The sequence below is a fragment of the Chiloscyllium plagiosum genome, unplaced genomic scaffold (assembly GCF_037043375.1).
Source record: "Chiloscyllium plagiosum isolate Xiang-an unplaced genomic scaffold, Cpla_swu_hap1 HiC_scaffold_25, whole genome shotgun sequence".
Lineage (NCBI taxonomy): Eukaryota > Metazoa > Chordata > Chondrichthyes > Orectolobiformes > Hemiscylliidae > Chiloscyllium > Chiloscyllium plagiosum.
This window is the reverse complement of record NW_028270163.1, coordinates 5,781,214-5,803,663: the sequence shown is the minus strand read 5'-3', so window position 1 is coordinate 5,803,663 and position 22,450 is coordinate 5,781,214. Positions and strand designations below refer to the sequence as shown.

Sequence of the window (22,450 nt, the reverse complement as noted above, 5' to 3'; positions counted from 1 at the left end):
TAATAAAGTGCATGATAAAGTTGCCCCTTAGGTCCCTTTTATATCTTTCCTCACTCATCCTAAACCTATGCCCTCTAGTTCTGGACTCGCCCACCCCAGGGAAAAAAACTTTCTCCATTTATCATATCCATGTTCCTCATGATTTTATAAACCTCTATAAGGTCACCCCTCAGCCTCCGATGCTCCAGGGAAAACAGCCCCAGCCTATTCAGCCTCTCCCTATAGTTCAAACCCTCCAACTCTCGCAACATCCTTGTAAATCTTTCCTGAACCCTTTCAAGTTTCACAATATCCTCCCTATAGGAAGGAGACCAGAATTACACGCAATATTCCAGGACAGCTTTTCATTCCGGTATTTTACAGATTCAAATCTTTCACAATCTACCATGGTGGGAGTTGAGCCTATATCCTGAGAACATTAGCCTGGCATTCAAGATTACTTGGAGAAAGTGAGGACTGCAGATGCTGGAGATCAGAGTCAAGAGTGTCACTGGACTAGTAATCTAGAATCGAGACTGTGGTGCCTGGAAAGCACAGCAGGTCAGGCAGCATCCAAGGAGCAGGAGAGTTGACGATTTGGGTATAAGCTGATTCCTGATGAAGGGCTAATCCCCAAAATGTCGATTTTCCTTTGTAACCTAAAACCCTGTTTCTCAGTTCTTCCTGTTAGTCAACCACCCCTGTGGATCATGATAGACTGGATCATGGTTCCCCCACCATTTCCAAATTAAATTTGGCACTTCCAACTTAAATCCTTTATTTTTTGGGTTTAACTCTCTGCATGACCTCTTCCTTTCCAACCCTCTCTCTGTAACTGTCTCCCAATCTGCAATCACTTTAGAACTCTTTGGAGATTCCCAGACTCTGGTCCCTTCCCCCATTTCTTCAGCCGTCTATTGGAACCATGTCTTCAGCTCTTTCCATATGATGCACTGGAGCAGCCTCTAAACCTTACAGCCTCGTTACCTTCCTCATCCTTTTTAAGAACCAAAATATACAAACATGGATCTGAACGTGGGGTTGTGTAGCCATTCAGTTCATCCCGCCATTCAATAAGACCATGGTTGGTCTGTTTGTGTTTCGCACTCCACATTCCCATCTACATGTAGTAACCCTTCAACCCCATTGTCTAAAGGAGTTACAAATGCCTTACAAATGCTCAATGACACAGTCTCCACTGCTCTCTGAGACGAGACTTCCAAATTTAAATTCTTTTGGAGAAGACCATTCTCCTTATCACCGTCTTAAATTGGAGATTCCTGATTTCAAAACTGTTCCCCACAGATCTAGAGTCCCCGAAGAGAATAGACATCCTCCCGAGCATCAATCCTGTCAAGCTCTCTCAAAATCTTGGAGATCACAGCGGGTCCAGCAGCATTCATGAAGAGACAGAAAGCTAATGGTTCAAGTCTAGATGACTCTTCATCAGCTTTGATGAAAAATCATCTAGACTCAAAACGTTAGCTTGCTGTCTCTCCATGGATGCTGCCGGACCTGCTGTGATCTCCAGCATTTGTTGATTTCAGTACAGATTCCAGCAGCTGCAGTCATTTGCTCCTCTCTCAAAATCATATTTATTTTTGTGACATTTTCGGTCACTCTTCTAAATTTCAATGAGCGAAGGCTCAAGCTGCTCATACTTTCTCCATCAGACAGACCTTCCAACCCAGGAACCTTGTAAACCTTCTCCGAGCAGGTTCCAATGTAAACATGTTCCTCCTTACATAAGGAGAGCAAAATTGTGCACAATTCTCCAGATGTGGTATCATGAAGACCCATTACAGTTGGAACAAGGCTACTTTTGTATTCCATACCCCTTACAATAAAGATCAACATTCCCTTTGAATTCCTAATTACATTTGTAAAAGGTTCCTTAAATGCAGGAATGGGTATTAAGGGTGTTGGTTTTATCACTGCCTGTGGTTTTCCCATTACCTGACACGTGTCATATGTTCAGCAAAATTCAACCACATTCTTATGCAATCGAAGCCAATAAAAATGCTTTTGTATTTTGGCTTGAGTTTTCCTTACTCCCAAATGATCCCCTTCTGGTAGTTAATGTGCTACCCACAACACTCCCTTTCTATAACCCACCAGTAATACAACGTGATGAACTTCTGCCCATTTCTCATCTGCCTGAATATGTGATGATCTCCATTTCCTCATCAAGATGTCACGTTTAAGTTAATAACATATTGGGATACACTCAGATTCGTCTTCTGTGTTCTCTTTTTGATACAACTACCTTATCTTTCCATATTTACATTGTATTTCAGCAAACGTCTCTGAACTAAAAATATCCACTTTGTCCTCCACCCGTTCATGATTTTTTTTCTCAACCATTTGATCAAACATGGTCTCTGATAATAACTTCCTTATCTTTACACATTGATTCTTCCTTCGGTTTCAAGTGTGGCTTTGCGACCTTGTCACCACACAGTCAGGAAAAACCCCAGGATATACTGCCTACGCCACCTCAGTTGTCTGATTTTCCACTGGCTCGTCAACCACAGTAGGTATCACTCCCACCTGTGATCCAGCTATATCATGAGTGAGGATAAACTGTATTTCTCCTCACACCACTTCACCATTTTTCACCGGACTCTCCAACCTCACTTTATATACTGGAGCACTGTCTTGTCAGCATGAATTCCATGGATTACTGCCTTTTCTGGCAATACCCCATCTGAATTACACATTCCTCATCTCTCACCATCACTTGCTCCCACACCTCTCTTTACCTGCTCCTCCTGGCACACACAAGTAAACCTTACCCACGCAAGTAAATTCTTCAAAGAAGTGGGCGGCAGGGTGGCACAGCGGTTAGCACTGCTGCCTCACTGCTGCCTCACAGCGCCTGAGACCCGGGTTCAATTCCCGCCTCAGGCGACTGACTGTGTGGAGTTTGCACATTCTCCCCGTGTCTGCGTGGGTTTCCTCCCACAGTCCAAAGATGTGCAGGTAAGGTGAATTGACCATGCTAAATTGCCTGTAGTGTTAGGTAAGGGGTAAATGTAGGGGTATGAGTGGGTTGCGCTTCGGCGGGTAGGTGTGGACTTGTTGGGCCGAAGGGCCTGTTTCCATGCTGTAATGTAATCTAATCTAATCTAAAAAAAGTCTGGCACTTTATTACCAACCAAACCGCTGACCAGAATGTACATTCTTTTATAGCTGTTTTCCTTCAAATGTACTTTCCTTTACCACTTTGACAAAATCCATTGACTTACCCTATTCTCCCACATCGCCCTTCGCAGTGCTCTCTCTAAGCCACCAACACTGTGACTTCATGTTTCTTACTTTATTACAGTGAAAATACCTCAGGTTTTGAACTGCTCTTCCTCCTTCATGGGTTTCCTTTTAACCTGTCTTCACTATCATCATTGAGATCTCCCCTTCCTTTACTGCCTGAGGATTTGTCTTTTCCACAATTTCTCTCCCTTACAGAATGAAACTGAAGTCAGATGTCAAACTGTGATTTATGAACCAACTCATTATCATTGGCCATTTCTGCTGCTAATTTTGCAGTTTCAACTCTCTGCTCTTCCATCTGTGTTCTCAGTAATATGGAACCCACTAATTCAGGAAATGAAGTTTTGTACTCCTCCAAAACAACAGTCCATTCAAGAGCACCATATGTTTGATCAATTTTCCCCTTACCCTTATCCACTTATCAAAACTACTTTGTTTCTTCCTTTCAAATTCTGTGTACATTTGACCAGACTGCTTCCTCAGATGCCTGAAACGCTGACTGTAGGCTCCTGGCACTAGATTGTAAATACTTAAGATGGCTTCATCTTAATCATAGTCCCCAGATACCTCCTCTGATTGTGACATAAACACCTCACTAGCTCTACCTACCAACTTTGTTTGAATCAACAATACCCACATGGTCAGTGGCTATTTCATTTGTTTAGCCAGTTTCTCAAATGTAATGTAAAATGCTTCTAGATCCTTCTCATTGAACCTCAGCAACAAGTGGATGTGCTTAAACAGGTCCCCACCAGGTAATTAGCTATGATGGGTTTGTTCTCCATCACAGTCCTCATCACTACTCCTACCTTACACTTTTACCTTTGCCATTTTATGTTGACTTTCGCTTTTCAGTTACAACATTTGAACTTCTCTTTCTCCCTTTCTTCTCTCTTTATTCATTTCTTCTGCAAGGGCTATTCTTCCCTTTTTCTCTTCCATTTCCATTCCCTCTAAGTCAAGCTGCTTCACTTGCTATTGAATTTTAGCTATTTTCAATTATTATGATTCTGTTCCTGGCAACTGTAAATGCTGAGCTATTGCAGCAATTATCTCCCCTTTCCTCATGGATACAGATATCCTCAACTTCAGATTATCTGCCAATACAAATTTTGCCTAACTCACCTTCTGTAAACCCACCCCAAGTGATTTCTTCTACCCAGAAGACTTTTAGCCTCTGAAAGAGCTATTATTACACAAGGCACACCCTTTTTTAAACCATTCAAATACAAAAAATGCTCTAAAAGAGAAAACCAACACTCACCACTCACTACCTTTGAGTCCAATAATCCTAAACTCAACTTGGAATTAGACAGTTTGATCCCAGACATGCGCCCAATTGTGTTACAGAGCAGACCAAAATATAATAAGGAGATAGCCTAGACCTTAACTTGTTTATTCATTTAAAGGCGAGTGTCAGGTGCTGTGTTCGAGATGTAATTCAATTCCACTATTTGGCTGTAATCAAAACATACTTTATTCTTACAACGCAGTCAAATACAAAAAAAAATTAGAATAATTTAACTCTATTGAAATACTTAACAAGATAATGTATTATCTAACTATTAATCATCAACTGTTCCAATGTAGACAGGATTCCATTAACACACCACTGGCAAGGCAGTTTAACCAAACAGTTAAAGTTCTCATGCGCTGCCTCTCTCCAGACCAGCAGAATTAAATACTGAAAGAAACGGTCTGCCTCGTTTTATTTCAAAGAGGGAGCATCTCGTCTAAGACTCCAGCAGTTAGGAATTCAAACTGTTCGCTCAGCAGCAGAAAGCTTCTCACTAACAGGAAACAAAATTAAAAACCTTCCCGGTCTGCGTGAGCCCTGATCCTACCCACACAGGCTTCTTTTGTCTAACCACCCAAGAATACCTCCAAACTGTTTACCAACAGCCTGTCGAAAGCAGATTTCCTGGCAAGGCAAACAGCACAGAACACATCTCTCTTAAAGGCACAGTGCTATCACAATGTTAATATTTTGTGATTCATGCACAAGGACAACAAAACCCTCTGTGCCAAGCATTGTGCAGTCTCTATGTTTAAATAATAATTTGCTTTTCTATTCTTCCCACTAAAGTGCATTTTCCTATCTTACATTGCATCTTGTCCACTCACGTACCTACCTATATCCTTTTGTGTTCCTACTGAGCTTTGTATCATCTGAAAATCTGAATACAATATAGTTGGTCCTTTCATCCAAGTTGATCATATGGATCATACATGTTTATATGGATCATACATGTTTATATGGATCAAAGCCCTGTCCCTGAATGTTGTGACATTCTATTAGTTAGAGTTTGAGAATCTGAAATGATCCACTTAACATATTCTCTGTTTCCTTGTTAGTATGCATTTCCTCTATTCATAGTAACATTATTATTTGATACTTATCAAAAAATTATTTTTAACAATTTATCCCTTCATGGAATGTGGACATTGTAATATTTTTCTTTTCTTCAACATGAACATATACAAGAATTGGTGAAATAATGATATTGATTCTTTACTTGAAAGTCAAATGATAGTCTAAGAGTTTAATTTTAAGACTTATAAAACTTCTCAATTTTAGTTTTTGTTTGCGAATCCATAAAAGTGAGTAAGGTGGGGGCATTTTTTTCTTATGTTTATACTATGATCTTTCTCTTGATTGATGTTTAATATTAAGGATTGGTATTACATTTTTCCAGAGCAGTATTTTTGAGCTGTAAGACTGTGCCAATACAGCATTTTTGAGCAAAGTATGTTGTGTTTGTTTTAAGATTATTTCTGGGTATGTAGATTGTTAAAGGGACAGAAATTGCTTTTAGTATGGTGATGTGCACTTCCTGTCAGGAGTGGGAGATCAGGCAGAATTGGAAAGACCCTGGAGACCATGTCTGCATGCTTGGTTTTGCATCCTATGGGACTGCATGGATTGGTTGGAGTGGGAGTTACAGGCAACCAGGGATTTACAGGAACTATGAGGTGTGATTGATGGCAGTTGAGTAGATGGTTGACAGCTTGGATTGGCTATCCCTGTCTTACACAGGTATGTCATTTTGGAAACTGTAGGAGGGGGAAATGGCCTCTCAGGGGAGTACAGCACTCACAGCCAGGTTTCTGGTACCGTGACTGGCTCTACTGTTATGAGAGATTAGATTAGATTAGATTACTTACAGTGGAAACAGGCCCTTCGGCCCAACATGTCCACACCGACCCTCCGAAGAGCAACCCACCCACACCCATTCCCCTACATTTACCCCTTCACCTAACACTACAGCCAAATTTAACATGGCCAATTCACCTAACCTGCACATTTTTGGACTGTGGGAGGAAACCGGAGCACCCGGAGGAAACCCACGCAGACACAGGGAGAATGTGCAAACTCCACACAGACAGTTGCCCGAGGTGGGAATGGAACCCGGGTCTCTGGTGCTGTGAGGCAGCAGCGCTAACCACTGTGCCACCGTGCACAGGTTCCAAGCGACTGATTGCAATAAGGGACATTCTAGTCTGAGGCATGAACAGACATTTCTGCAGCCATCAGTGAGACATCAGGGTGGTGTGCTGCCTCCCTGGTGTCAGGGTCAAGAACATATTGGATTTTCAGGATACTCTGAAATAGTAGAGGGACTAGCAGGAGGTCATTGTGCATGTTGTTTCAAACAACATAGGTAGGGAAAGGGATGGGATTCTGCAGACAGAATAAAGGAATTTAGGCAGGACGTTAAATGGTGGGTCTTCGGGGTAGTCATATCTGGATTACTTGAGGTGCCACGTACTGAGGTGAATAGGAGTAACAGGATAGAGCAGATAAATAAGTTGTTGAGGAGCTGGTGCCAGGGGCAAGGATTAACATTTTTGGACCATTTACATCTCTCCTGGGGTAAAGGTGACCTTTTTACGAAGGATAGGTTTCACCTGACCAATATCCTTGTGGGGAAATTTGCTAGTGCCATTCGGGAGGATTTAAACCAGTAGTATGGGGGAGGGGGGGGGGGGGGGGGGGGGCGGAGTCCCAAACCAATAGTGAGAAAAGAGATAAGTCTGAGGGCTGGTATAGTAGATAAAGGGGAACAAGTCAAATAGTCAAAGCAGACAAGAGCTAGGAAGGGAACGAGGTAAGACTGATCAATTAAACTGTATTTACTTCAATGCAAGAGGCCTGACAGGTAAAGCTGATGAACCTGGGCCATGGTTGGGAAGATGGGACTGGGATGTCATAGCAATTACCAAGACATGGCTCAGGGATGGACAGAACTGGCAGCTTAATATTTCAGGTTTTAGATACTATAGGAAAGATAGAAAGGGGGACAAGAGAGGAGGGGGAGTGGCATTATTGGATCGAGGTCAGTGAGGTGGATCTTATAGAATATGAGTTCTCCAATTGGCATTGTTAACCTGGTCTGATCAGGGAGCCCTGGCTGACTGATATAAACAGGAGGGTCAGGGGTTCTGTTTACTCTGAGAGCTGGCTCAGTGTCAAGGGTTCTCCATGTGTAAATAAAGGGAGACTTGGTTACAGGATACCAGCCTCTATGAAGTTATTTAAGTGGTGACAAGGGAAAAACACACTCCTGAAGAAATCCACTAGCAACAGTCATCTTTGAGTTGGGGTAAGCATTTCTGGCATCATGCTGTTATTTGGAAAGTTTGACTCATTCAACCTTGCTGCTGAGGACTGGGTCCAGTATATGGAAAGGATGTGATATTTTGTCCAGGCAAACAACATTTGAGGCAGGTGAAAAATACCAAGTAATTCTGCCGACAGTTGTGAACCTGCAGCTTTTTCATTTATCAGGAGGCTAACATTTTCTGAGGTACCAGATACTAGAATCTTTCAAGAGCTGATAGATTTAGTTAAAGAATATTATGACTCCAAGTCTCCTGTAATTCTGAGACACTGTTGGTTTTACAGTACTTGGCAATTCAAGAACCAGGGAATCCGTATTGGGATTTTTGATTAGGTTAAGATGACTGGCAGAGGCCTGTGACTTTGTTTTAATTCTTAACGAGATGCTGAGAGACTGTTAGGCATATTGGATTAATGATAGAACCATGTGAAAGCGCCTTCTAGCTAAAACCCAACAGGACTTTAAACAGGCCCGACAACTCGTGTTATAATTGGAAAATGTGGCAATTGGAGCATATGAGTTGCAGGATATTCCAATTGAAGCAGACACCCTCACCAGTCTGACTGAGCTTGGGGGAAGACGATTGCATGGCCTCACTCAGGACATATTCTGCACAAAAGGACTCTCGGACAGCCCATAGCAAAATCCCACAACAAAGCCAAGCATCGGCCAAACAGTTAACATTTTCTTCAGGATCCGGGCCAGTAAGATGTTGTGGTTGCTGCTGGTATGCAGGCTTAAGACAGCAAAAGAGTATCACAAGACCTGAATGGAATAAGAGAACTCAGGCCAGTCTCCAGGAGAGTGCACACCCTGGAAAGTCCACCTAATCTGGTTTGGAATAGTTCAATTGCTTAGCAAAATCCAGGTTAGAACTAATCAAAATAAATGTCTGGTTAGATGGTCACCAAATTCTAATGGAGGTTGATACTGGCACAGTTGTATCAGTGATTATGGAACTAGTCTTTAACAAGACTTGCTCTGGACTCCAACCCTTAAGATTGAGCAAGATCTCAGCTAGACTGAGAACCCATACTGGGGAACCTTTAGAGGTTAAGGATACAACTTTGGTTCCGATCTCTTATGAGAAGGAGCTGGTTCAGTTACCACTGATTATAATAAAGGGCTTGGGTCAAAGCCTCATGGGGCGAAATTATTTGAGAAAGATTCACCTTGATTGACTCAACATTCTTCAATTAGAAAATGGCCGCCTGAGTGAAGTCCTAATTAAATACCTGGAAGCTTTTCAGGAAAGCCTCGTGACTATCGAAGAGCCAAGACCACCTTGCAGGTTGACGAGGAAGCAGTTCCATGATTCTGCAGGACCTGCCAATGCCCTTTGCATTATGGTCAAATGTAGAGGCAGAGGTCAGAAGGGTGGAATGTAAAGGAATCATCAGAGCAGTCCAGTTTGTGGAATGGGCAGCACCGGGCATACGATCGTGAACGCCAACGGGTCGGTTTGCCTTTGTGGGGATTTTAAACAAACAAACATCGCTTGGACAGATACTCAATCCCTCACACAGAGGACTGATACACAAAGCTGGCAGGGTGGCCGTCCATCACAAAACTGGGCATGAGCCATGTGTACTGGCAACTGCAGTTAGATGAGCATTCCCAGAGTATGCTACAATTAATACCTATGAGGGTTTGCACCAATATACGAGACTGCCATTTGGGGTATTGTCAACCTGTGCAACTTTTCAGCGGACGATTGACAACATTTTACAAGATCTACCCAGGTCGCCATTTATCTAGATAATGTGCTAATAACAGTGAAGACCAATAAGGAGCACTTAGACAATTTGGATATGGCCCTTAGACATTTCTCCCAGGCGGGTGTATTCCTTAGAAGGGAAAAGTGTGTATTCCAGGCACCCCAAGTGACCTACTTGGGCTACAGAGTTGACAAGACCAGGTTACAACCATTGAAAGATAAAGTGAGGGTGAATAAAAGTGTCCTAGCCTCCATGTCTGTACTGAAGCTTACGTCTTTCTTTGGGCTGGTAAATTATTACAGAAAGTTCATCCATAACCTGGCCTCCATGCTAGCATCTTTGCAACAACGCTGACAAAAACAGTCAGCTTTGGAAATGGTTGTGTAGGCAAGCCAGAGCTATCAGGGAAGTGAAGAAACAGCTATCATCCTCTCAGGTGTTGGCAAATTATGTTCCCAGGCAAGATATGGTATCGACATGTAATTCCTCCCCATATGCCAATTGGCTCATAGGTGACCTAATGGAGAGGAACGCCCAATATTATATACATCCAGGACCTTGGTTAATGCAGAGCGTAAATACACCCAGATAGAGAAGGAAGGTTTGGTGGTCATATTTGGAGTTAGGAAGTTCCACCAGTACCTTTATGAACACAAATTTGTAATAATAATGGATTACAAGCCTCTACTTAAAGATGGAGAAAGTGAGGTCTGCAGATGCTGGAGATCAGAGCTGAAACTGTGTTGCTGGAAAAGCGCAGCAGGTCAGGCAGCATCCAGGGAACAGGAGATTCCTGAAGAAGGGCTTATGCCCGAAACGTCGATTCTCCTGTTCCCTGGATGCTGCCTGACCTGCTGCGCTTTTCCAGCAATACATTTTCAGCTCTACTTAAAGATGACAAGGCAGTGCTGCCCATAGCTTCAGGCCAAATTCAACAGTGGGCTCGAATACTAAGTGCATATAATTACAAGTTGGAACACCGTCTGGGAGGCCAACTAACAAATGTGGATGCATTGAGCTGCCTCCCACGGGCAGATACACCGCTGGTGGTACTGCCACTGGAAGAGTCTATAATGGTTTTAAATTTTCTGGACACACTTCCACACTTACAGCTGACAGTATCAGACAATGGAAGCAGAAAGATCCGGTCTTGGTGATGGAGGAAACCAAAGGGCCGTCACAACCAGAACTGAAACCTTTGTGGACCCGGAGAGACCAGATCACCATAGAGGATGGCATATTATTATGGAGAGCAAGAGTGATTGTCCCGAGCAAAGGTCACTGCCAGATACTGGCTGTACTCCACCAGGGTCATCCAGGGATTTCAAAGTCAAGATATAGGTGAGAGGCTATTTCTGGTGGCCAGGATTGGATGCAGACATAGCCGCATCGGTGGGGCTGTGCTCAGAGTGCCAGTAAGGTCAAAACGTACCACCAGCAGCTCCCCCAAATTCGTAGGTTTGGTCAAGTAAACCCTGGACTCGGTTACACATCAACTGTGCAGGTCCCTTCATTGGCTCAATGTTCTTAATCATTGTGGGACACCCAATACAGAGAGTTCATTTGTCAAATAAGGGGATGACAATAGAAAAGCAGCACCAATCTTTTGCAATACATGGTGTTATGAAGTTGAAGGCGTGTACTATACCTTTAAGAGAGAGTGAAAGCTGATTTGCACTGAGAGCTTGCAGATACCTGGCATGTGACTGACTAGCAGTTTCAGAATGTACTGGAGAACTGAAAATATGTAACATTTGGCTGTAAACTCAGTTGTTCTGACCACTATTCAAATCTAACCAACCAGTTTAAATTATGCCCCAGGATACTAAAACCCAATCACCTTTGAATTTATTGTTTTTGACAATATCTAATCAATGAGACGATCTGATGTTTGGGGTACCACACAGCCAGCATTTTGAGATGACAGCTGCTGTAGGGTTTTGAGAATTAAATTAATGTAATTTTAATAAGGACGTGCATTGTTATAGAGTTGGAGGCAGATAACAAACATTTAAGAGAAAAAAGGATTAGAGTTGTTAATAGTTGCTGTTTAATGTCCACTTTTATAATTAAAGAATGAATTTTTTTTCTAAAATAGTGGAAGTTGGGAGTTCTCTGACACTCCTATTTTAACAGATTACGAGGCGAGGTGAGCTTTTCTGGCCACTTGGTTTAATTAGCTGAGGGGTTCATCTCCGTGTCGTAACAATGGATTCCTGGAAATGTTGGCAACAGAAAACAGGCCATTGTTTACCAGCAGAGAACTTAAGTGTATCCTAAAGTCGAATGGCATTTGTCATGTAAGGACAGCTCCATACCATACATCATCCAATGGTCTGGCAGAAAGAGCAATCCATAGAATATGAGTTCCCTGATTGGGGCTGTTACCCTAATCCAGTCAGGAAGCCCTGACTGACAGATAAAAACAGGGGTGTTAGACATCCTGTTCACTCTGAGCACTGGCCCTGAGGGAGCTGCATTGGTGTCAAGGTCGGTTTTAGTTCACAGCTCGGCGCAACATCGAGGGCTGAAGGGCCTGTTCTGCGCTGTATTGTTCTATGTTCAAAGGACTCTCCACGTGGAAATAAAGGATGATTGGTCATGGAACACTGGCCTCTGCAGAGGTATTTCAGGGAGTAGTGTTTTTTGGTTGGGGAGAATATTACTTGGTTAGAGACAAAAAAGACCTGCAGATTCTGGAATCCAAAATAGACATGCGGGAGGCTGGAAGAACACAGCAAACCAGGCATTTTGTTCACTCCTGCCCAGGCGGAAGATGAGGCATCGTTCCTCCAGTTTGTGGTTTGGTTCATTTTGGCAGTGGAGGAGGCCAAGGATGGCCATGTCCTGAAGGAGGGTTACACCCAAAATGTCGACTACACCACCTACTGATGCTGTCTGGCTTGCTGTGTTCTTCCAGCCTCCTACCTGTCCCTACTGATGCTGTCTGGCTTGCTGTGTTCTTCCAGCCTCCTACCTGTCCCTCCTGATGCTGTCTGGCTTGCTGTGTTCTTCCAGCCTCCTACCTATCCCTACTGATGCTGCCTGGCTTGCTGTGTTCTTCCAGCCTCCTACCTATCCCTACTGATGCTGTCTGGCTTGCTGTGTTCTTCCAGCCTCCTGGTGAGAGCATTATGGTTGTACTTAGGGAGGATATTCCTCAGAGATCATCCACTGAGGTTATGTGGGAATTTAAAAATAAGAAAGGGATGATCACCTTATTGGTATAGTACCACATGCACCCCAATAGTCAGCATGAAATTGAGAAGCAAATTTGTAAGGAGGTCTCAGATATCTGTAAGAATAATAGGGTTGTATTGGTAGGGATTTTAACTTTACAAACATAGACTGGGACTGCCATAGTTTTAAAAGCTTGGATGGAGAGGAATTTGTTAGGTTTGTACAAGAAAACTTCCTTATACATTGAATATGTGGATGTACCTACTAGAGAAGGTGCAAAACTTGACCCACTCTTGGGAAATGAGGGAGGGCAGGTGATTGAAGGGTCAGTGGGGCCAGCGATCATAATTCTATTAGTTTTCAAATAGTAATGGGAAAGGATAGAACTGATCAAAAAGTTAAAGTTCTATATTGGAGGAAGGGGCTAATTTTGACGGTATTAGGCAAGAACCTTCAAAACTTGATTGGGGAAGGCCATTCGCAGGTAAAGGAAGTGGGAGGCCTTTAAGGATGAGATAACGAGAGTTCAGCGACAGTATGTTTCTGTTCGTGTGAGGAGCAAGCTGGTAGGTGTAGGGAATGCTGGATGACTGGAGAAATTGAGGCTCTGCTCAAGATGAAGAAGGAAGCATATTTCAGGTATAGACAGCTGGAATTGAATGAAACCCTAAAAGAGTATAAGGGCAGTAGGAATATAACTAAGAGGGAAATCAGGAGGGCAAAAAGGGGACATGAGATAGCTTTGGCAAATAGGGTTAAGGAGAATCCAAAACTACATTAAGGAGAAAAGAGTAACTAGGAAGAGAATATGGCTCCTTAAAGATCAAACTGGCCAATCATGTGTGGACCCAAATAAAATGAGAGAAATACTAAATGAATATTTTGTGTCAGTATTTACTGTGGAGAAGAACATGGAAGCTAGAGAACTTGGGGAAATAAATAGTGGTGTTTTGAAAAGAGTTCATATTACAGAGGAAGGTACTGACATCTTAAAATGCCTAAAGGTAGATAAACCCATGAGACCTGATCAGATGTTTTCGAACTCTTTATGGGAAGCTAGGGATGAGGTTGCTGGGCCCCTTGCTGAGATATTTGTAACATCAATAGTCACAGGTGAGAAGACTAGAGGTTGGCTAATGTTTAAGAAAGGAGAAAGTGAGGACTGCAGATGCTGGAGATCAGAGCTGAAAATGTGTTGCTGGAAAAGCGCAGCAGGTCAGGCAGCATCCAAGGAACTGGAGAATCGACGTTTCGGGCATAAGCCCTTCTTCAGGAATGAGGAAAGTGTGTCCAGCAGGCTAAGATAAAAGGTAAGGAGGAGGGACTTGGGGGAGGGGCGTTGGAATTGCGATAGGTGGAGGGAGGTCAAGGTGAGGGTGACAGGCCGGAGTGGGGTGGGGGCGGAGAGGTCAGGAAGAAGATTGCAGGTTAGGAAGGCGGTGCTGAGTTCGAGGGATTTGACTGAGACAAGGTGGGGGGAGGGGAAATGAGGAAACTGGAGAAATCTGAGTTCATCCCTTGTGGTTGGAGGGTTCCCAGGCAGAAGATGAGGCACACTTCCTCCAACCGTCATGTTGCCACGGTCTGGCGATGGAGGAGTCCAAGGACCTGCATGTCCTTGGTGGAGTGGGAGGGGGAGTTGATGTGTTGAGCCACGGGGTGGTTGGGTTGGTTGGTCCGGGTGACCCAGAGGTGTTCTCTGAAACATTCCGCAAGTAGGTGGCCTGTCTCCCCAATATAGAGGAGGCCACATCGGGTGCAGCGGATGCAATAGATGATGTGTGTGGAGGTGCAGGTGAATTTGTGGCGGATATGGAGGTGTCCCTTGGGGCCTTGGAGGGAAGTAAGGGGGGAGGTGTGGGCGCAAGATTTGCATTTCTTGCGGTTGCAGGGGAAGGTGCCGAGAGTGGAGGTTGGGTTGGTGGGGGGTGTGGACCTGACGAGGGAGTCACGGAGGGAGTGGTCTTTTCGGAACGCTGATAGGGGAGTGGAGGGAAATATATCCCTGGTGGTGGGGTCCGTTTGGAGGTGGCGGAAATGACGGCGGATGATACGCTGTACATGGAGGTTGGTGGGGTGGTAGGTGAGGACCAGTGGGGTTCTGTCCTAGTCCCGGTTGGAGGGGCAGGGTTCAAGGGCGGAGGAGCGGGAAGTGGAAGAGATGCGGTGGAGGGCATCGTCGACTACATCTGGCGGGAAATTGACTGCAACAGGCGGCCTACTTGCAGAACGTTTCAGAGAACACCTCTGGGACACCTACACCAACCAACCCAACCACCCCGTAGCCCAACACTTTAACTCCCCCTCCCACTCCACCAAGGACATGCAAGTCCTTGGACTCCTCCATCGCCAGACCATGGCAACACGACGGTTGGAGGAAGAGTGCCTCATCTTCTGCCTGGGAACCCTCCAACCACAAGGGGTGAACTCAGATTTCTCCAGTTTCCTCATTTCCCCTCCCCCCACCTTGTCTCAGTAAAATCCCTCGAACTCAGCACCGCCTTCCTAACCTGCAATCTTCTTCCTGACCTCTCCGCCCCCACCCCACTCCAGCCTATCACCCTCACCTTGACCTCCCTCCACCTATCGCAATTCCAATGCCCCTCCCCCAAGTCCCTCCTCCCTACCTTTTATCTTAGCCTGCTGGACACACTTTCCTCATTCCTGAAGAAGGGCTTATGCCCGAAACGTCGATTCTCCTGTTCCTTGGATGCTGCCTGACCTGCTGCGCTTTTCCAGCAACACATTTTCAGCTCTAATGTTTAAGAAAGGCCATTAGGGAAAGCCAGGAAATTATAAACCATTGAGCCTGACATCAGTGATGGGCAAGTTGTTGGAGGGGATTCTGAGGGAGAAGATTTACATGTATTTGGGAAGATAAGTTCTGATTAGGGATAGCCAACATGCCTTCGTGCATGGGAAATCATATCTCGTTAACTTGATTGAGTATTTTGAAGAGGTGACAAAGACGATTGATGAAGACAGAGTAGTAGACATTGTTTACATGGCCTTCAGCAAAGTACTGAACAAGACTCCGCATGGTAGACTGGCTAGTAAGCCTACATCACATGGGATCCGGGAGAGCTAGTAAATTGGATACAAAATTGTTTTGAAGGTAGGAGGTAGACGGTAGTGGTGGAGGGTTGCGTTTCAGACTGGAGGCCTATGACCAGTGGTGTGTCACAAGATTATTACTGGTTCCACTGCTTTTTGTTATTTATATAAATAATTCTGATGTGAACATAGAACATAGAACATAGAACAGTACAGCACAGAACAGGCCCTTCAGCCCACAATGTTGTGCCGACCATTGATCCTCATGTATGCACCCTCAAATTTCTGTGACCATAGGAGATCTAGTTAGTTGCAATTGACACCATAATTGGAAGTTTAGTGGACACTGAAGCAGATTATCGCAGAGTACAACAGGATCTTGATCTGATGGGCCAACGGGCTGAGGATTGGCAGATGAAGGTTAATTTAGATAAATGAGATATGTTTCATTTTAGAAAGGCAAACCAGGGCAGGACTTATTCAGTTAATGGTAGGGCCCTAGGGAGTGTTGTTGAACAAAGAGACCTGGGGGTGAAGGCACATATTTCCTTGAAAATGGAGTTGCAGGTAGACAGGGTGGTGAAGAATGTGTTTGCATGCTTGCCTTCATTTGTCATAACATTGAGTGTAGGAGTTGGGACATCATTTGCGGCTGTACAAGACATTGGTGAGGCCATTTTGGAATACTGTATGTAATTCTGGTCACCCTTCTAATAGGAAGGATGCTGAGAAACCTGAAAAGGGTCAGAAAAGATTTACAAGGTTGTTGCCAGGGTTGGAGGGTTTGAGCTATAGGGATAGGCTGAACAGGCTGGGACTTTTCTCCCTGGAGCATTGGAGGCTGAGGGGTGACCCTATAGAGTTTGTAAAATCATGAGGGGCCTGGATAATGTGAATAGCCAAGGTCTTTTTCCCAGGATGGTGAGTCCAAAACTAGAGGGCATAGGTTCAAGGTGCAGGGGAAAGATTTACAAGGACCTGATGGGTAATTGGTGTGTGTACAGAAGGAGCCAGCAGAGGAAGTGGTGGAGGCTGGTACATTTACAACATTCAAAAGGCATCTGGATGGGTATATGAATAGGAAGGGTTTAGAGGGATATGGGCCAAATACTGGCAACGTGGGCAGCACAGTGGCTCAGTGGTTAGCCCTGCTGCCTCACAGTGCCAGCGACCTGGGTTTGTTACCCAGCCTTGAGTGACTGTCTGCGTGGAGTTTGCACATTCGCCCTGTGTCTGTGTGGGTTTCCTCTGGGTTTCTTCCCACAATCCAAAGATGTGCAGGTTAACTGGACTGGCTATGCTAAATTGCCCAGAGTGTGCTGGCTAGGTGGATTAGCCACGGGAAATGCAGGGATGGGGTAGGGGTGGGTCTGGGTGTGATGTTGTTTGGCGGGTCAGTGTGGACTCAATAGGCCAAATGACCTGCCCCATACTATGAAGTCTGAATGGGACTAGGTCAGATTGAGATGTCTGGTCAGCATGGATGCGTTGGATCCCAGGGTCTGTTTCTGCGCTATATGATTGTATCTCCGCTGCATTTTGCTTTTACATCTCAATAATGGATCTCTTTGACAGTCATGTTAAGAGGATGTTACGTGTAATACTGTGCATGACAATCCCTTTACTTATTTCTGGGGTTATTGGCTGACAGGGGCCTGATAGTTCATGGTCTTCTGAACTGCGTGTTCTAAAATGAGCCATTTCCCATTCATGTGCTGCCCCAGAAATCTGACTAAATGCTGATTCATACGATAACATGGCCAAAACTCTGTGACTGTTACAGTAAGCAGACTGAAGGGCAAATGCCTTATTAATTATCAACATGAGCCATGTTAACAGCATATAAAGAGCAAAGATTGTTCTATTTAAATGTTAGGCTGACCTTTGTCATGTATGAATCTGATCCTTTATCTATTTCAGACTAGCTGACAAACTCCCAGAGTAATGTATTTTCCTGATTTCTCAGCTGATTCGAGGATAACTTAAGGTGTGGTGTCATTGCAACCAGATGTTCTGTTATTCTGTAATAAACCAACTGTCTCCTTGATTAGGTTCTATCCTGCAATTGCTCCCAGCTATCTGGTATCCTATATATAAACTCATTGAACCCCTCAATTACGTATAGTTTGTAACCCAATCTCGGACATCTATTAGTCTCTATATAAACTCACTGTACCCTTGATTAGATGCTAATCTATAACTCATCCCTGGGTGTGGGTTATTCTATAAAAGCTGTATATTCTATGTATCCTTTATCAGATTCCAGTCAAAAAGTGTGGCGCTGGGAAAGCACAGCCGGTCAGACAGCATCCGAGGACATTCCTGATGAAGGGCTTATGCCCGAAACGTTGACTCTCCTGCTCCTCGGATGCTGCCTGGCCTGCTGTGCTTTTCCAGCACCACACTCTTCGACTCTGATCTCCAGCATCCACAGTCCTCATTTTCTCCCTTTATCAGATTCCAGTCCGTTACTCACTATCAGGTATCTCTTATTGTATATATAAACCATCCAAATCCCTTGATCACTTTCCAGTCTGTAATCGCTCCTTGATGTCTATTATTCTATATATAAGCCCCTGTGGCCCCTGAATAGATTTCAGCCTGAGTATTCATTACTCTGTACACAGCTCAGCTGGCACATGTGCCTGGTGAAGCTGCAAAAGCTGTGGTATTGAATGACAAAGATGAAGCCAGAGTTTTGGGAGCTGTGGAAGCTGGAAATCCAGGCTTGAGTCTGTTGAGGAATCGTTTAAAAACATATGGATTGAAATGGGATGCCAATCAGGAAAAATATGGGAACAAAGAGCCTTTCTACAAGGGGGAAAAAAAATCACATGCTTAAAATTTGGAATCCAAACCGCAGGGACTAGAAATACACAGGCGGTCAGTCAGCAAATGATAAAAAGCAGGCAAAAGGAAACTCAGCTGGGGATACTTTGGGTATAATTCGCCCAGCTTGCTCCTAATGACAAACAGATTTGTGTCCTTTCTCAGTGGAGTTTAACTCCTTCACATGCAACAGTAGCACATTAAAAGTATTCAAAAAGAATGGTCTCAACTCAGTAAGCAAACGGTACCCTGGCTTTTTTCTTTCAAGTCAGTACCTGTCATGCTGAAAGTTTAAACTCAATAACTTTTTTTTAGCAAATATGATTGAATTGAATTATTGTCAAACCAAGGCACAGTGAAAAGCTAGCAATGCAGACGGGGCACAGACTCAAGTAGCATAGCTAAGTAAATAATAGGTAAACAAAGCAGCAAAAACAGAAACACTGGTACAGGCTGATGTTAAGAGTTTGTTGTACCTTCAGTTCGCCCACTTGCTCTTCCACAGACACGGTCTCATGTTGCCTGTGTTCATTGATGGCGCATAAGCAGCAGACACATTTCTGATCAGTCCTGCAGAAAACCTCCAGGGGTTTCCGATGGCTGGGACACTTCCTCCTCTCGATGTCCCTGACCGGATCGATGAGTCGGTGGTCGCTGAACACTGGGTTGTTGCTGTGGGGCTGCAGGTGGACCTCACAGTACGAAGCCATGCAGACCACGCATGACTTAACGGCTTCGAGCTTCTCGTCGGTGCAGAAGTCACACAGGACACCCTGGGAAGTGACTGCCTCCCTGGAGGCACAGGCTGGGTCGGCGTGGGAGAAGTCCTCCACAATCTCACACAGGATGGTGTTCTTGGAGAGGGAGGGCCTGGAGCTGAATGTTTCTCGGCACTGAGGGCACCTGAAGGTCTCGGACCCTCCTTCCTGATGCCAGCATCTCCCAATGCACTCCATGCAGAAGTTGTGCCCACAGGGAATGGTCGCGGGGGACTTCAGGAGATCCAGACAGATGGCACAGGCTAACTTGGCTTCAGAGATGGAGACTTTCGACACCGCCATTCCTCAGGGAACGAGAGAGAGAGAGCCCAACCCTCACCAAGTCAGGACAAGCAGCGAACTGAAAGGGAAGCTTGGAACCAGTCCTGAAAGTTAATGATTCACGAATTTACCTCTCAGAGTTGAATAACTCGAGATATTTCTCAACAACAATATAGCTCCTCTTTTATTTATCTGCCTTAAAACCTTACTTCAGAGAAAAAAAAAATAAAAATTTCATTTCAGCATAACTGGGAGCTCCACCCATACTTAACCTCCAGTTTCACAAGCCAGCTACCAACATTCCTGTAGGTTTTTATTGGAATGACATCTGTGTCTGTCTGTTAGCTGTACAGTAAAGGCTTAAAGGGGCACTGATTTCATCTCCTTCTGTTTCCTAAGCATTAACGATCTGCCAGCCCCACAGGATTCCACGACCTTCGAGAAAGATACTGTAGTTTTATGACAGAAACCCTCTATTATAGATGAATTAAAAGATGTTAGGGCAAAGTTAGTAACAAAGCACTGGCAGACTGAAAATGTGATCCTGGTTTTAAAGAAGCACTTATAGTGTGCTTTTCACAAACACTGGCTGTGTCAAAGTGCTTTAAGCTAATGAAAGATTTCTGAAGTATAGTCAGTCATTGCTGTAATACGGAAAACGATGCAGTTAATTTGTGGATAGCAAGTTCCCACAAACAGCAATATGGTGCCAATGTTTGTGATTTATTTATTATTGTCTCATGTACCTAAGTACAGTGAAAACTTCTGTTTTGTAAGTAATACAGGCAGATCATAGCAAACGAGGACACACACACCAATCACAGGGTGTATAGACATAGCATACAAGGTTAGGGCTGCACTGAAGATACACAAAAGCAAGATCATCATTAGATTTGAAATTAGAGAGGTCCATTCAGCAGTCAAGTAACAACAGGTAAAAGCTAGTCTTGAACCTGTTAGTGCATGTGTTAAAGCTTCTGTATGTTCTGCCTGACAGAGGAGGTGGGAGGGGCCTCTCATAATGTTAGGCGAGAGTGAGGACTGCAGATGCTGGAGATCAGAGTCGAGAATGGGGTGCTGGAAAAGCACAGCAGGTCAGGCAGCATCTAAGGAGCAGGAAAATCCACGATGAAGGGCTTTTGCCTGAAACGTCGATTCCCCTGCTCCTCAGGTGCTGCCTGACCTGCGGTGCTCTTCCAGCACCAAACTCTTGTCTTTGATAATATTGACTGCCTTTCCGTGGCAACGAGAAGTGTAGATGGAGTCACAGAGTCCGAGAGATGGACACCACAGAAACAGACCCTTCACTCCAACTCGTCCATGCCAACCAGGTATCCTAAATTAACCTAGACCCATTTGCCAGCATTTGGCCCATATCCCTCCAAATCCTTCCTATTCATGTACCCATCCAGATGCCTTTTCAATGTTATAATTGTACCAGCCTCCACCACTTCCTGCGGCAGCTGATTCCATACACACACCACCCTCTGCGTGAAACAGTTGCCCGTCAGGTCCCTTTTAAATCTTTCTCCTCTCACCCTAAACCTATGCCCTCTAGTTTTGGACTCCCCCAACCCGGGAAAAAGGCTTTCTAGATTTATCCTATCCATGTCCCTTCATGATCTGGAGATGCCGGTGTTGGACTGGGGTGTACAAAGTTAAAAATCACACAACACCAGGTTATAGTCCAAAAGGTTTAATTGGAAGCACACTAGCTTTCGGAGCGACGCTCCTTCATTAGGTGATTGTGGAGGGCTCGATCGTAACACAGAACTTATAGCAAAAATTTGCAGTGTGATGTAACTGAAATTATACATTGAAAAATTGATTGTCTGTTAAGCCTTTCATCTGTTAGAATACAGTGATAGTTTCACTTCTTTCATGTGTAAATCACAAGACCCTTTTTTAAAGTTGTATTCTTGGGTTAGTTGTTAACAATGGTGATAGCTAGACAATATGTTGACATATTGTCTAGCTGTCAAGTTTCACAATATCTTTCCTATAAGAAGGAGACCAGAATTGCACACAATATTCCACTAGTCCAAGGATGGTAGGTTAGCTTCCATGATGGTCTGGGCTGTGTACTCAACAATAAGATCATCAAAGGAAGGGTCTGAGGAAGGGTCACAGGACCTGAATTGTTCACTTTGATTTGTCTTCACAGATGCTGCCAGACCTGATGAGCTTTTCCAGCAACTTCCATTTTTGTTTTTCAAAAGATCATGGGTTTTTTTGATGCTGATTGAGGGTGAATATTTTTGGGGACATTTACAGTAACTGCCTTGCTCTTTGCCTTAGGATCTTTTTCCCATGTTAGGTCCTGAGTTCAGCTGAAAAGCAGCACATTCAACAGTGCCATGTCCCATACAGGGGGAGCTAGAACATGTCCAAAGCATTGTAAACAGATTGGTTTAATCTTGAATGATAATGGGATTAATAACAGGGTGTTTACCAAAATATGTGATAAATTTATCAAAAGGAAATTTTGGCCATTCTCAGTTTATACAACAATGCAATGCTATTCCAGACAAATTAATGAAAAAGAAAATTAATTACTAGCAGCTCCTGTAGTTATTGAGATATTTACACAAGTTCTGATTTAGATTAGATTAGCTTCCCTACAGTGTGGAAACAGGCCCTTTGGCCCAACAAGTCCACACCGACCCTCCGAAGAGTAACCCACCCAGACCCATTCCCCAACTCATGCACCTATCACTATGGGCAATTTAGCCGGCACCTAACCTCTCTACAGTCCACT

General features: G+C 44.1%; 1 protein-coding gene across 1 annotated transcript in view; it reads right to left on the bottom strand.

Moving 5' to 3' along the window:
* Positions 1–19,906, bottom strand: part of LOC122561999 (tripartite motif-containing protein 16-like) — a 38,748-nt gene extending 18,842 nt beyond the window's left edge. Inside the window, exon 1 of the mRNA XM_043714366.2 lies at positions 19,129–19,906. Within this exon, the coding sequence (XP_043570301.2) occupies positions 19,129–19,713 (585 nt within the window). The 5' untranslated portion in view covers positions 19,714–19,906. The remainder of the gene's footprint in view (positions 1–19,128) is intronic.
* Between the last annotated feature and the right edge of the window lie 2,544 nt (positions 19,907–22,450).